At 40.5% G+C, this 13,987-nt stretch overlaps 1 protein-coding gene across 3 annotated transcripts in view; it reads right to left on the reverse strand.

Moving 5' to 3' along the window:
• Positions 1-13,987, reverse strand: part of DGKQ (diacylglycerol kinase theta) — an 84,462-nt gene that overhangs the window by 30,092 nt on the left and 40,383 nt on the right. For all 3 annotated transcript variants that reach the window (XM_061634949.1, XM_061634941.1, XM_061634933.1), the window contains exons 9-14: positions 12,068-12,291; positions 9,052-9,142; positions 5,181-5,235; positions 4,816-4,877; positions 3,186-3,336; positions 1,737-1,775 (exon numbers count right to left, since the gene is read on the reverse strand). In XM_061634949.1, coding sequence (XP_061490933.1) covers positions 1,737-1,775; positions 3,186-3,336; positions 4,816-4,877; positions 5,181-5,235; positions 9,052-9,142; positions 12,068-12,291 — 622 coding nt within the window. The remainder of the gene's footprint in view (positions 1-1,736; positions 1,776-3,185; positions 3,337-4,815; positions 4,878-5,180; positions 5,236-9,051; positions 9,143-12,067; positions 12,292-13,987) is intronic.

A 13,987-nucleotide genomic window follows, 5' to 3' on the forward strand; every position in this document is an offset into this window, starting at 1 on the left:
ATCCTAGAGAGCCAGTGACAGTCTGGACTGTACTGAGCTAGATGGACCACTTGTTTAACTCAGTAGAAGGCAGCTTTCTACATTTATACATAGACAGAATGCTCTTGACATTTTAGTACACCACCTCCCATATCAATTTGTGGTCTGAGCAAAGAGCAGTTAAGGTCAGAAGAGCTGCAAACCAATGTGCTCTGTATTAAGAGCTCAAATACTGTCATAACCTAAGGGGAAACAATAAGTACTTAGCAACTTAAATAGTGCACTTAGCATTTATCTTCCTTCAGAAGAGGACAGCTGTACCACAATTTGCTCTGTTCTTCAAAAAGTCATCAAGAAAACTTGGACAATTTCAAATCTGTTTAGGGTGAAACTGACATAGGGCTGCCATCAAAATGGCATCCTCGGGATGAGTTCTCCCCCTGTAAACTCTAGGTATACTTCCTCATATTGCGACAGCACATTGTTCGTTCCCCATGCTGTACATCATTGGCCAATGGAGACAGGGAAATGCCCAATGTGATGACGTCACAACATGTAAGTATTCCTGCACGTTACCGGAGGAAGCAGGATAAGTAGACTTGTGATGCTGCTTTTGCAGCATCCCCATGTAATGTGTACATTCACCTTTAAAAAGATTACTGCTACAGGAATTATGCATGACACATAGGACTGTTTTAATGGGCATCATAGGAATGAGAGCAAGACAGGACCTTTTCTACAAAATCTACTTTTGCTAAATACACTTTTTTCCAGTTTTTGCAGGTTGGGCTTTTTGTTACAGTTAAGCTGTGTATTCACAGGTACAACAAACTGCCTTTTTGATCTATTTCCAGAAAGCACATTCATAGCCAGAACAATGGGATGTGCGTTTGGATCCAGTGCAAAACTCTTATGTTATCAGAAGAAAACTGCATGTACCTGTGAAAGAAAAGCCTGCTCAGGGCTTGGGCAGGAGACTGGCCCTGGTTTCTGGTCATGGAATTCTTTCCCCAACAAGCCTCGACTCCTAGGCAATATGTTGGTGGCTTGCAGCAGGGCCAGAACAGGGGTTGTTCGGTTGTACAGCTGCCACCATCATCACCCCACCCCATGCAGTGGCAAAACAGAGCTACACATCTGAAGGCAACAGTGAAAATTATCTAAGAGAGTACTGCTTTTTTCTTCACATGGAACACTTTCTTGCATGGTCCCAGTGGAAACCCTGATAAAGAAGTGATCAAGGCATGTCCCTACTGAAGCTCTGAATGTGCAGGAAATGCAAGCTGTTTCTCTCCCAACCCTTCATAAAACACAGGACCTGTTTAGATCTTACACCACTACATGTGCCTCAGACTTGTATGCTTCCTCCATGACCTCTACAACAAAAAGAAATGAACACCTGAACAGTAAGATCTCTCTATTATTTAAATGCTTTGATTTGGATTCCTGCACTGAGCAGGGGGTTGGACTCAATGGCCTTGTAGGCCCCTTCCAACTCTACTATTCTATGATTCTAAAAGTGGTATTTGTCGCCTACTCCTGAATACTAAAATCACTACAAATTTAACAATCTAGGAGTTCATTTCTATATGCAGTGAAGCGAGTCTGGAGGAAGTGGACGTGCTAAAAGACCATTCCCAATCTCATCTCACAGAGTTGGGGAGACACGAATCATTCTAATGGTCCCAAAGGTGGCACTTTATACACAATACTGTTTATGCAGCCACCAAACTTGAGTTAAAATGTTATATTCTTACCTTGAGATGAATATACGTGGCTCACAGAAACTAGATTTGCTGTAAAAATTGGAAAAAAAAAACATATTTTTCAAATGTAGCATTAAAATGTGTATTTTTCCCAAATGAAAACAAACTGTAGATTACCTAAATAAATGTTAACAAGTTAATACTGTCCTATTTTACACAGGTTTTGTGAGATCAATCTTGTTTGTTTGAAGATGCATGAAATTTAAACACAAATTGCCCATGGATTTTAAGCTAAATGCTGCAGGACACTAAACAAGATCAACTGGTTCACAGCAGAACAAAGCCAGTTCCAAATATTGCTGATGGAATACATTAGTTGGAGTAATAAGCACAAATCACATTTAAGCTATCTATTAATCTTAATTTAAGTTGCTGTAGCAAACACGGGATGGGTGGGATTCCACAGGGCTTCAAGCACAGCCCCATGCTGTGGGACTTCTCTCCTTCTGTGGTCAATTTTTGAAAAGTGATGATTGGGGGGGAGAGACAGACGACACATGTGGTCATTGTGAAACAATGAGCCCCATATGCCGTCCAACAGCTAGGCAACAGATGCACACATCTCCACTCCGCCCCTCCACCTTCCCTCTCACTGCCAGAAGCCCCAGCCAAGCTGAATCTATAAACAATCCAGTATTATAAACTGGCTTCTGGCTCTTTTTAGCAATTTGTATTTTAAGCCCACTTCAATTTTTATATCTTATCCATTTAAAACCTTTTAATGACATCTTCCAAATAGCTCAAAATGGCTTACAAACATAATCACACTTTCATATAAAGTAATAGAAATGAAAACAAATAGTCTAATGGCTATTATTTCAAAGAAAGAAAAATCTGAAAGGTAATGCAAAGCATTGAGGGGGAGAAGAGGTGACAATTTGTGTACGAGGCATTTTATTAAATATCCACCTCTGCTGTAACATTTCCCACACGTAGCACCATATTTTGATAAACACTAAAGCTGATTGTAAAAGTTATGGCAGATTAAGAATATAATATTTGAATGCACTTCAAAATTTAAAATGTTTTTTTGTTTGACAATCAAATCTCAGCTTAAGTAAGCCAAGATATGACCTGCATGCACCCACACACACTACTTTGCTTCTCCCTTTGTGTGACTGGGAAAATAAGTCATAAAGCTAGATTCCCATTATATCTCACCTAGGAAACTATGGTTAATAGCTTCCATGCAAGCCAATAAATGAAAGCTAACTTTAAACCATGGCTTCATATCCTGGCTTGCTTGGAAGCCGTTAACCATAGTTTCCCAGTTCAGATGTAAAAGGAAACAATGGTGTACAGTGGCTTCCTAGTTTATTCCTACTTCACTTGGGTGGAATCAAGTAGATGTACGCAAATACTTGAGGATTGTTCGTTTGTCAGCTTATAAAACCATTTGATCATCCAAAAGAAGCTGTAGATTAAAACAAACTGACTTACTTTTGAGGGCTAATTCATCTTTGAGAATGTTTGCATATTCTTCAGTAGAGAGATGAGGTGGCAGACCACCAACAAACAAATGAACCCGCACAACTGATATATTGTTTTCTGCAATGTAAAATCTTGTTTGATTCATCTGACGTAGTGAAGTCTGTAAAAGGGAAAGGACAGCTCAGAATTCATCACATTACAAACACAATGCATAGAGAAGGTTGAAACTCCAACAAGTAAAAACTCTTGCCACTAGCTACCAAAAACACTTACCAGACCACTAAGCCGGCCTACGTAAGCACAGCTCTCATACAGAGAACTTCCTTTTTGTTTGGACTTGTTCATTTGTTCTCCATTTGTGCTAGATGTTTGCAAATTGTTGAGGAACACTGGTAAAAATGCAGGGCGATCAAAGTGCCACAGTTAAGAGCAGCCTCCCAAATAATTCTAGATTATGCATCACAGAACACCAAATTCCAGACCAAAAAATACACTGTGCAAGCAAACATGAATACGGTAATGTTTAGTCCGCTTCTCAAAATATGCGGTTCCCCCAGATAATTTGGAATATGTGTGAATGAATGTCCAGTGGAAGGAGTTATGAGGAGATTGGCATTTAGGGTAGCTAGTGCAGATCAAAAGATTCTACAAGTCAAGGGGGAAGGATAGGGATTTGTGCAGAGTATTAGAGTCCTAACCCAATGTCCTCGGGAATATGCATCAACCACCACCCCATTTCTGTTTCTGAATCTTCCAATGCTCAGAAAAGCAACCCGCTCACAGGGAAGTGTTCAACCCTGGGGAAATCTGTTGTTTAAAAGGTTCCCAGAGCTCCCTGGTCATACCTTTCATCACAGCTGTTCGCTTTTTTTTACAGGTCTCCCAACCTCCCCACATCCACACAACCTTCTCATGAAACAAGTGTGCCTAAGTCTTCCTGATCACTTTTGCTGGGGCTGGGGTGAGCTCTCAGGAGTAACTGGACCCTGGAAGTCCCCTCCCCTGCCTTCTGACATGTTCTGCCCACACATTTTCAAGCTTTGCTCAGCCAGCAGAATATTCTTGTTTTAATGCTTGCAAAAAAGATGTTTGGGGATATGTGACAGGAAGGTGCAGAGCATATCTCAATCTTCAAAAATGCGTAAGCTACAGAAACACTCACACAATTGTTTTTTTGCTAGTGGAAACAAAAGGAATTCAGCTAGGACATAAGATTTCTTTGTTTGCTCTAGGAAAACAAAAACTAGCAGTGCAGTGAAGTAACAAGCCTTCATGAGCACCAGTGACTCTATCCTTATCTAAAGCATGGGGTGCGGAGATGGCTAAAGAGAGGTCTTGAGACACAGCTGCTTTTTTGCTGCTTTAGGGATTGTTGTAACTACAATAGCTGGGATGCATCTTTCCATGTGATGCCTCATCAAGATGCAGAATGGACCAACCAGAACTAAAGAAATACTGGCTGCGTTTAGAATTGGCACGAATGGTTACTAGTGGCTGGCAACAGCTAGTAGGTTTTTGTCTGAATTTCTTCTCCTTGGCTTAATAAAAGCACAGTAATGAGATAAGAATAACATTAATTCAATGAAGAATTCAGAAATATGGAAGAGTTATATAATGTAGCCATTTCCTATTTGTTTACCTTTCTTATGTCTTGGAATCTGCTGAGAATCAATTCATGATCATCCAGTACCATTCGCTGAACTAAGGAAAATAAAAAACAATTCTTACATGGTTTTTAATTAAAATGGAACAACAACTATAGAACTCATTAGCATTTTCAGAATTGCCAATCTTGATACTAATTTATCTAGTTAAATTTAATCTTCCAAGTAGTAAGTGAAAATTACCAGAAATGATTTTAATTATCATGTTTTGTTCTTGTTTTCAACAAAACACCCAAAATCTCCAGACTCTTTGAACTGAAAGTTTCAGGCTTCTTCAAACAAGTGATGACACTGAAAATGCACTGACATCCTGTAACAACAAAAACTATTGGCAACTTACCTTGCTTGGAGCCCATGAATACCTCCACCAGTCTGAAGTTTTGAAAGGTTTCCGACTGTCAAAAGAGAGACACATTCGTAGAGATTTCTAGTAAGTTACAATCTTTCAACTCTGACACTCTTATGGTTTTAACAACCAAAAGAGAATTCACTAATAAGCAAAAAACCTTGCGGTTTAAGAACGTACCTATAGCCAACAGATATTTCTATCAAACTTTAAAAAGCAAGGAAATTGGGCAGCTACAGTGAATGCACCAGGGGAGCAGGAGACCTGACCTCCTATCTGAGATATTGTACTCTCTGAGATATTATAACACTGACAGTTGGTTCTCACTGAGCATGCCCAGCCTTCTTATTGAGTTCAATGCTAATTTTTTTAAACTAATTAAAAATCAGCCAGGCATTTTTTTTAACTTTTAAACTGCAGAAGATGAAGATCAGAGTATGGGGCAAGGTCTGTAATAGGATTACAGATACTCTATGAACATGGCTGATTTTTAATTAATTTCACCAACTCTGACAGAAAAAAGTCCAAAAGGGGTCTGTTTTTTTCCTCTCTCTTTTTACACTTTGAACTCTCGATTATCTCTGACTGTTTTGTGTATTGCCATGAAAATTTAGATGGTTGTTAAGCAAACGTTTCTGAGTTCAGGACTATAATACGTTTTGTAAGGTTTTGTTTTGAAATGAGCTTATGGGAAGCATCAGAATGGCATGAGGAGTATTTTCAATTTAATGTTGTGGAATGCAAAAAATCCATGCTGACTATAGTATATAGCCACTTTTGTGGCTGTATAATATTTAAGAAGAAGTACGATTATAGCTGTGATTTTGATCTTTGTTCCTACTTTTGTATCATAACATTATCTTACCTTAAGACATTGGCCTGGTTCACATGTCACATTAAACCGCAGTATAAATTCAATTATGGTGTAACATGAACGTTCAGCACTCTGGTGCACTTCCCCAAAGACTGTGCTTTGCCCTCTTTCAATCCTTTTTTCAGCATGTCAGGAAGAAAACCAAAGGCTGGCTTGCCATTATGTGCAAACCAGTGTTTGTGGTTTGTCTTGTTTCCTAACAAAGAGGTTTGTTCTTGGCTTACCATCATGGTTTGTTAGGAGACATACAAACCATGGGTGTGGAGTGGACTCACATGTTATGGCAAGACAGGGTGTGGTTTATTTCTTCCCTGGCATGCTGAAGGAAGGAGTGAAGAAGAAGCAAAGCACACTTTCACTTTAAACTGTACTTTAATTTTAAAAAGGGTTTAAAGTAACATGCAACCCAGGCCACTGAAAATCATACACTGTACAAGGGTAGATAAAAACAGATTATTAAAAATACTAATAATGGTTAAAGAATAGTATTTACACTTTGGAAAAAAACTCCTAAAAATCGTAAGCAATCTGGATATAAGAATGGTCAAGCCTTACAGTTTATCTTTAAACAGCATCAATTCTTCTACCACACACTTTGAGTTAAAGAAGATTTTTCTATAAAAATCAATTTGATCCTCTCTCAGATACAAATGGTTACTCCGCTACCTACCAAACAAAATGCTCTAACCCACTGTTCTTCACCCTTGTGTCCCCAGATGTTGTTAGACTACAACTCTCATCATCCCCAGACAGCATAGTCAATGGTCAGGGATGATGGGAGTTGTAGTCCATCAAATATCTGGTTGAAGAACACTGCTCTAGCCCACCCAATAATTATCAGACTTGCTTTCACCAATCAGTCATGGGAATTTCATTTTTGTTTGCCATCTTTTTATGAGGGTGGGACTAGGCCCAGGCAGAGTGAAAAAGGAAAGAGCAACTCTGGAAAGAGAAGACAAATTTATCCAGCGTGCATATTCCTATATTCACATACTTAACCTCTCAAATTGTCATGGGAGCTGATTAAAACATTCCCTTATAGGGTCTTTTTTTACAAAGACATTCCCTCTATAGGTTTTTTTTTAAAAAAGGAAAACGTGTAAAACATATACAGTACAACAAATAGATGCAAGGTCTGGTTGTAAGAATGAAAAAAAACCCCAATAATGTTGTAGCTATAAATTAACATGGATTAGCATCATGATTTGCCAAATCGTTTCAAAAATATATGGAGTATCAATGGGAAACGTGAATTAAATCCAGTCTTTTTTCTTGTCAATTTAACTCAGTCCACCCTGCACTGTACAGCTTATAGAGCAACACCACACTGCAGGATTAAATTAGTGCCAAAGCACAAGTTCCTTATTCATTGAAGTACTGCCAGAATATTAAAAGTATTACTGATGTTGGAGAAAGGGGTGGGACTTTTTGCACCTAGCTTAACGACCAAGAAGCTAATGGCTAGAAGTGGGCTTTGTATAAATGTATTTCCTTTGCCCAGCTAGTTTTAGGAAGTTTGATTTAAAATACTCTAACGGTGTCAAAGCTACAGTGAGCAGGAGAATCTGAGTTTAGGTAATACTTGATACAGAAAGCAGAGAAGCAGCTGCTCCCCCCAACCCACCGGGGCTCTTCTTGAGACTAGAGTTGCTTACTATCAAGTAAGCTACCCTCACTTCGTCTCTTAGGGCACCACAGGACCCAATCCCAGCAAGGGATATGTGTGCATTGCCTTCAAGGCTCCCCTCTTGCTAGTCTGGTTCCTCAGTAAAGCACAAACACTCCCTCCTACAGACTGTATGCATGGGTGTGGGAAGACAGCATGGACTAATCCTGTGCCTTACTTCATCGTCTAAGACAGCACACACACAAATAAGTCACCTTAGCTGAACCCTGATATGCATTATCATGATCCCTCGTGCCATAAATCAGATAGGAAAGAAAGGCTGGATTACAATTCTGCAAACTAAAAATGGTCAGCATCCAAAGAACCACAAAAGAACAGGAAAAAAAATCCCAAGATGCTGGGAGAAAATTTCTTAGGAAAGCCCAGTGCATTTTGGCCTCTAATGTATTGGACTTTCATCAGGGGCTATAAAGAAGACAGTTTGCTACATTATTCCATAAAAATTATAAATCACAACAAAAAATACAGCATTAAAATACAAGTACTTCATACATTGGAAAATATTTTGTAAATACTTACATAAAAATGTCTGTAGAGATAGCAAAAATGCTTAAATATTTAATGGCAACTACAAGGGAATATTCTGCCAGATCCCTTGAAGAATGAGGGCTCAGCCCTGACCGCCTCATGCCACTATCACCACTCTAATGGAGGAGTAGGAGGAGAGGAAAGCAGAACAGGATTGAGCTTCAGTTGTACCAGATCCCCTGAATGATAGGCGCTCAGCACCAGCACATTCAGAGCATGCGAGGGAAGGAAGGAGCCATAGATATCATCTTGTTCCCATTCCTCTTCTCCAGCCCTGATTCTTGGTGGGCAGGCAGGCCAATGGTGGAGGACTTGAAGCAGATGGATCAACTGTTCAATTGTGGCGCCCCAACTCTGGAATGCTGTCCCATCACAGGTGTGCATAGCACCAACATTGATGAAATTTTGACACCAGGAGAAAACATGTCTATTCACTAAAGTGGTGTCCCTTGCCGGGCTGATGTAGTTGTTATATTGGTAGCATGTTGTCTGCTTTTAAATTTGAGCTGCACTTAAATGAAATTGTATTTTAATGTTGTTCCTCGCTCTGGGATTGTGTAAATGAAGGGTGGGTTATAAATGTTTCAAACAATACTTGGGAAAAAAAATCTAGCAGGCTTACAATGGAACTCCCTTGCACTTTTTCCTGTGTCATTTGTTGAACCTTTGTACCACAGGCATTCTGTGGCACTTTTATTTAAATAATAAAAGTAAATACAAGACAAAGCAGGGATGGGGGTGAAAAATGGGGAAAAAATCTGTTTGCTATTATTTACCTGGTATCCAAGCAACGGAAGAACTTCTTTAATCACCGTTTTGGTAGTGCTTGCTTTATTTACTCGTATTGAGGCACAGGCCATTCCAATCCTAGAGAGAGGAAATCGTTTTGAGAAGGTAGGTAGGATCAAAGGAACATCAACAGGAAAAACCTGCTTTGTCACTATGCTTAACATCCACAAAAAAATGGATAATTCACTATGCTGGATGACATAGAACAAATGAGCAGGGGCTGGTTTTAAGAGCACTTCACCCTACCCCACTGTTAATCTTCCCACAGGTACCTTCCTCCCAATCAGGCTCACTTCTGGTATGAGAACCTAACTGAGCAAAAAGTGACTTCAAGAGAACAGCAGAGGGAAACAATCCACGAGCATGAAGATTTTGGCACATCCACCTGCCCTTTCGCTCTTAAAACTGGAGCTCCCAAAACACCAACCCTCAAACTTTCTATGCATTTGGGCCACATCCAGGTTTAAACTGGTGTATCTGTCACCGTCGTGTGCAGTTTAAGCATGAGATGTCAGTTACAGGTCTCAAGCTGGATTATAATAATTATTATTTATTGAATTTCTTACCCATCCTTCACCATAAGGTCCCAGGGTGGGTTACGACAATATAAAAATGCCATTTTAAAGTCAGTTGAATATAATTTACAATCAGAAAAAAATGGGTTGGGTTCTAAAATATCTCAAGTGTCAAAGGCCAGAGTAAAGAGGTTAAGAGTTAGATCCCGTTTAACAGACTCTGCCTAAACACTGTGTAAAGTGTAAAAAATCACTCCCTGATATTGTATGAAAAGGAAAAAGGAGCATAAATGATAAATTACAAAATTCTGCCTTATACCTAGTAAAGAAACAGATTCAGTATGTGAAGCTGGCCCTCGGAATATTTCACTTAAAAGAAAAGGCCACTGCCTGCACTTAAATAATAGGATCACAGAATAGTACAGTTGGAAGGGGCCTACAAGGCCATCAAGTCGAACCCCCTGCTCAGTGCAGGAATCCAAATTAAAGCATACTCGATTGGTGCTTGTCCAGCTGCCTCTTGAATGCCTAAAGTGTTGGAGAGCCCACCACCTCCCTAGGTAATTGGTTCCATTGTCGTACTGCTCTAACAGGACATTTTTCCTGATGTTCAGTTGAAAATCTGGCTTCCTGTAACTTGAGTCCACTATTCTATGTCCTGCATTCTGGGACGATCAAGAAGAGAGTGCACTCTTCAAGGACTTGAAAGGTTTCCACACCCTCCTCTATGTGGCAACCTTTTAGGTCTTTGAAGAGTATGATCATATCTTGCCTCAGTCTTCTCTTCCAAAGGGTAAACATGCCCAATTCTTTCAGTTTCTCCTCATAGAGTTTTGTTTCTAGTCCCCTGATCATCCTTGCTATCCTCCTTTGAACCCGTTCCAGTTTGTCTGCATCCTTCTTAAAGTGCGGTGTCCAGAACTGTACTCAAGATGAGGCCTAACCAGTGCTGAATAGAGGGGAACCAATACTTCATGCAATTTGGAAACTATGCTTCTGTTAATGCAGCCTAAAACAGCATTTGTCATTTTGCAGCCACATCACACTGTTGGATCACATTCAGCTTGTGATCAACAACAATTCCAAGATCCTTCTCACATGTAGTACTGCTGAGCCAACTATCCCTATCTTACAACTGTAAGGTGTAGAACTTTGCACTTATCCCTGTGAGGTGTTGGACTACGATCCGGGAGACTAGGGTTCGAATCCCCACATAGCCATGAAGCTCACTGGGTGACCTTGGGCCAGTCATTGCTTCCGAGCCTCATGAAAACCCTATTCATAAGGTCGCCATAAGTCGGAATCGACTTGAAGGCAATACATTTACATTTAGATGTCACACTAAACTATTTAGTGAGACGTGAATATGTCTAGCCTCCTCCTGGTCTCAAGCATTCATACCCCTTTCCTGTCTTCCTCCCATGTAGCCTGGAGATGTCCAGAAGCTTTCACTTCCATTTTTGGTTAACTGCTGTTTGTCATGTCATCTGGACCAACAAACTGTGAGTTGTATTCAGCTAAATCAGGTATACTTGCAGTTGGATTCCGGCATTGAGCCTGGGGTTACACTCAACAGCCTTATAGGACCTTTCCAACTTTACTATTCTATGATTCTATGTCCTACTCAGAAAAGACCCATTCAAATTAATGAACCTAAGTTAGTCATGCCTTTTTACATCAATAGATCTACTCTGAGTAGGACTAGTACAGAATATTACTCTGTGATTAGCATTAACTATGATTAGCTTTAAACCAACATCAAACCATAGTTTCTGAAGCTGGCTTGTTTAAACTAGCCACAGTAAAGATCAACTACAGTTCCAGGTCTGTAGTTTACCAAAAGCAGACATTTCCAAATTACTCTTCCCGGACACCCAGGGAGAGGGGGAGTGCGTGAGCCCAGGAAGAGGTTAGGTAGATTCATTTCTCATTAAACCATAGTGGAGTATGATGCCGAATGCAATCACAATTTACAAATAGATGGAACAAACGGTGAAGTAAGTGCTAGTTCTTCACAGAGTAACATCATCTGCCAACACTAAAATAAATGGCATGTTAGAGATGTCACCCTAAAAGAGGATGCCCAAGGTCTGTATGCTTCTACATTCTTCAAAATTCAAAATGCACCCCAAATAAATGTTGCAGTAAGTTCATTCTGAAGTCTAGAGACTTCTAGACTAGAAAATTTCCAAATTATCTCAACACTTTCAGAGGCAAGAAATAAGGACACCTTCATACAGCCTGAACCTCTGATAAAACTGAAAAACCACCATTAACAACAATTCTCTATAGATGGAATGTGATGACTGTATGGATGTGTTTGAATAATTTTGGCAGTCACTTTGATTTCTAAAGAAATAGAGGGAGAAAATAACAATAATAAAATAACCTCTCATTGCCTTAATATATATTTAGTCAAAGGCACTGCATGTGTCACTTTCCTTATTTATTCACACATAGGGAATTTAGTAAGTAAAGTATCACTTACTTTAGCCAAGCAGGATAAATTTTTATGACTTCATTGTCTCTAGGTTTGGCTCTGATGATCCAAGCTTCGGGAACAGCTTCTTGGAATACAGACCCGGGCTGGGTCTCCTCTGTTGTATCATTCCTATTAATGATGTCATCACAAAACAAGGCCTGCTGAGTGAATGTCTGAAGTTCATAATCTTGGTGATCAACATTAATGTAATATGACCTCAGCGCAGCCTCCTACAACAGCAGGAAACACAGAAACATGCAGTAAGTTACTTTGCTTTTCAAGACTGTATGAACATTCTTGAATGGAAAGGAGAAGCGACCATTATGAGCATGACAATAAAACCTTCTAGAGCCTTGGTCAACAAACTTTTCTTGCAGGACAATTTTAGCAAGAGTGAAGAATGGCAGACTCCTCTACCCCTACCACTTAGTGGCCAGCTGACAAGTGAAAAATGGAAATGGACTGCTTTCAAGTTGATCCTGACGTATGGCTACCCTATGAATAGGGATTTCATGGTAAGCGGTATTCAGAGAGGGTTTACCATTGCCTCCCTCTGAGGCTAGTCCTCTCCAGCTGGCTAGGGCCTGCTCAGCTTGACACAGCTGCACAAGCCAGCCCCTTCCTTGTCTGCAACTGCCAGCTGGGGGGCAACTGGGCTCCTTGGGACTATGCAGCTTGCCCATGGCACGTAACCCCTTGAGCCACTCACTGGGGGGGTGATCTTTAGCTGGCCCTTGACACCCAGGAGACATGAGCGGGGATTTGAACTCACAGACTCTGGACTCCCAGCCAGGCTCTCCTCCCCACTGTGCTATACCAGCTGACAAGTACTGCTACAAATAATAAAATAAATAAAATATTAGGGTATTTATAGACTGCCCTTCACCAAATGGTCCATGGTGGGTTACACAAATATAACCATTAGAATAAGTACAATGTACAATAAAAATAATTAAACAAAAACCACAAAAACAACCAATATCAGAACAACAGAACAGCAGCACAGAACAACAGTGCACAGTGTTGCAGGAGAAGGGAAGATATCCACTCAAACAAAGGGCTGGCTAGAGAGGTGCATCTTGACCAATTGTCAGAAAGTACAGTGATGACACAAGACACACCTCAGAGGGTCACCACAGAGAAGGCCGTCTCAGGCACCAGCACCTCTTGACCCTCAGAGGATGATGGCACTACCAAAACAGCCTCTCCTGATGATCCTAACAGTCAGGTCATTGTAGATGGAGGTGTTCCTTCAGATTTGTGGCCCAAGGTATTTAGAGCTTCATATGTCAATGTTAGCTCCTTAAATTGAGCTCAATAGCAAATTGGCAATCAGTGCAGATCTTTCAAGACTACCATAACATGTGTCTGGCCAGAGACACCCACCAGCAGCCTTGCTACTATATTCTGTACTACTTGCAGCTTCCAAACAGTATTCAAGGTCAGCCCTATGTAGTGTGAACTGCAACAGTCCAATCTGGAAGTTACCAGAGTATGGATCTAACTCTAGCCAAGCAACCCTCTATTCAGGAAGGGCTGTAGCCAGCAACCCATCCCATACCTAGAAATAGTATTTGTAGCCACCAAAGCCTCAAGTGGCATAGACAGATCAAGGAGTACCCCCAAACTATCCACCTGTTCCTTCTAGGGGAGTGCACTCCCATCCAGAACTGGGCTTCTCTCTACTTTCCCAACTCGAGAACCTGCAACACAGAGAACCTCATCTGGTCTGGATTCAGTTTTAACTTATTAGTCCACATTCAATCTATTACTGCTTTCAGGCAGTGGTCAAGCACCTGCACTGCCTCTCCAGACTCAGATGGAATGAAGAAATAGAGCTAGGTGCCATTAGTGTATTTATGACACTTCACTCCAGATCCCTGATGAGATCTCCCAGTGGCTTTATATACAGATGTTAAAAAGCAG

This window comes from Rhineura floridana, chromosome 1 (genome assembly GCF_030035675.1).
Source record: "Rhineura floridana isolate rRhiFlo1 chromosome 1, rRhiFlo1.hap2, whole genome shotgun sequence".
Classification (NCBI taxonomy): Eukaryota; Metazoa; Chordata; class Lepidosauria; order Squamata; family Rhineuridae; genus Rhineura; species Rhineura floridana.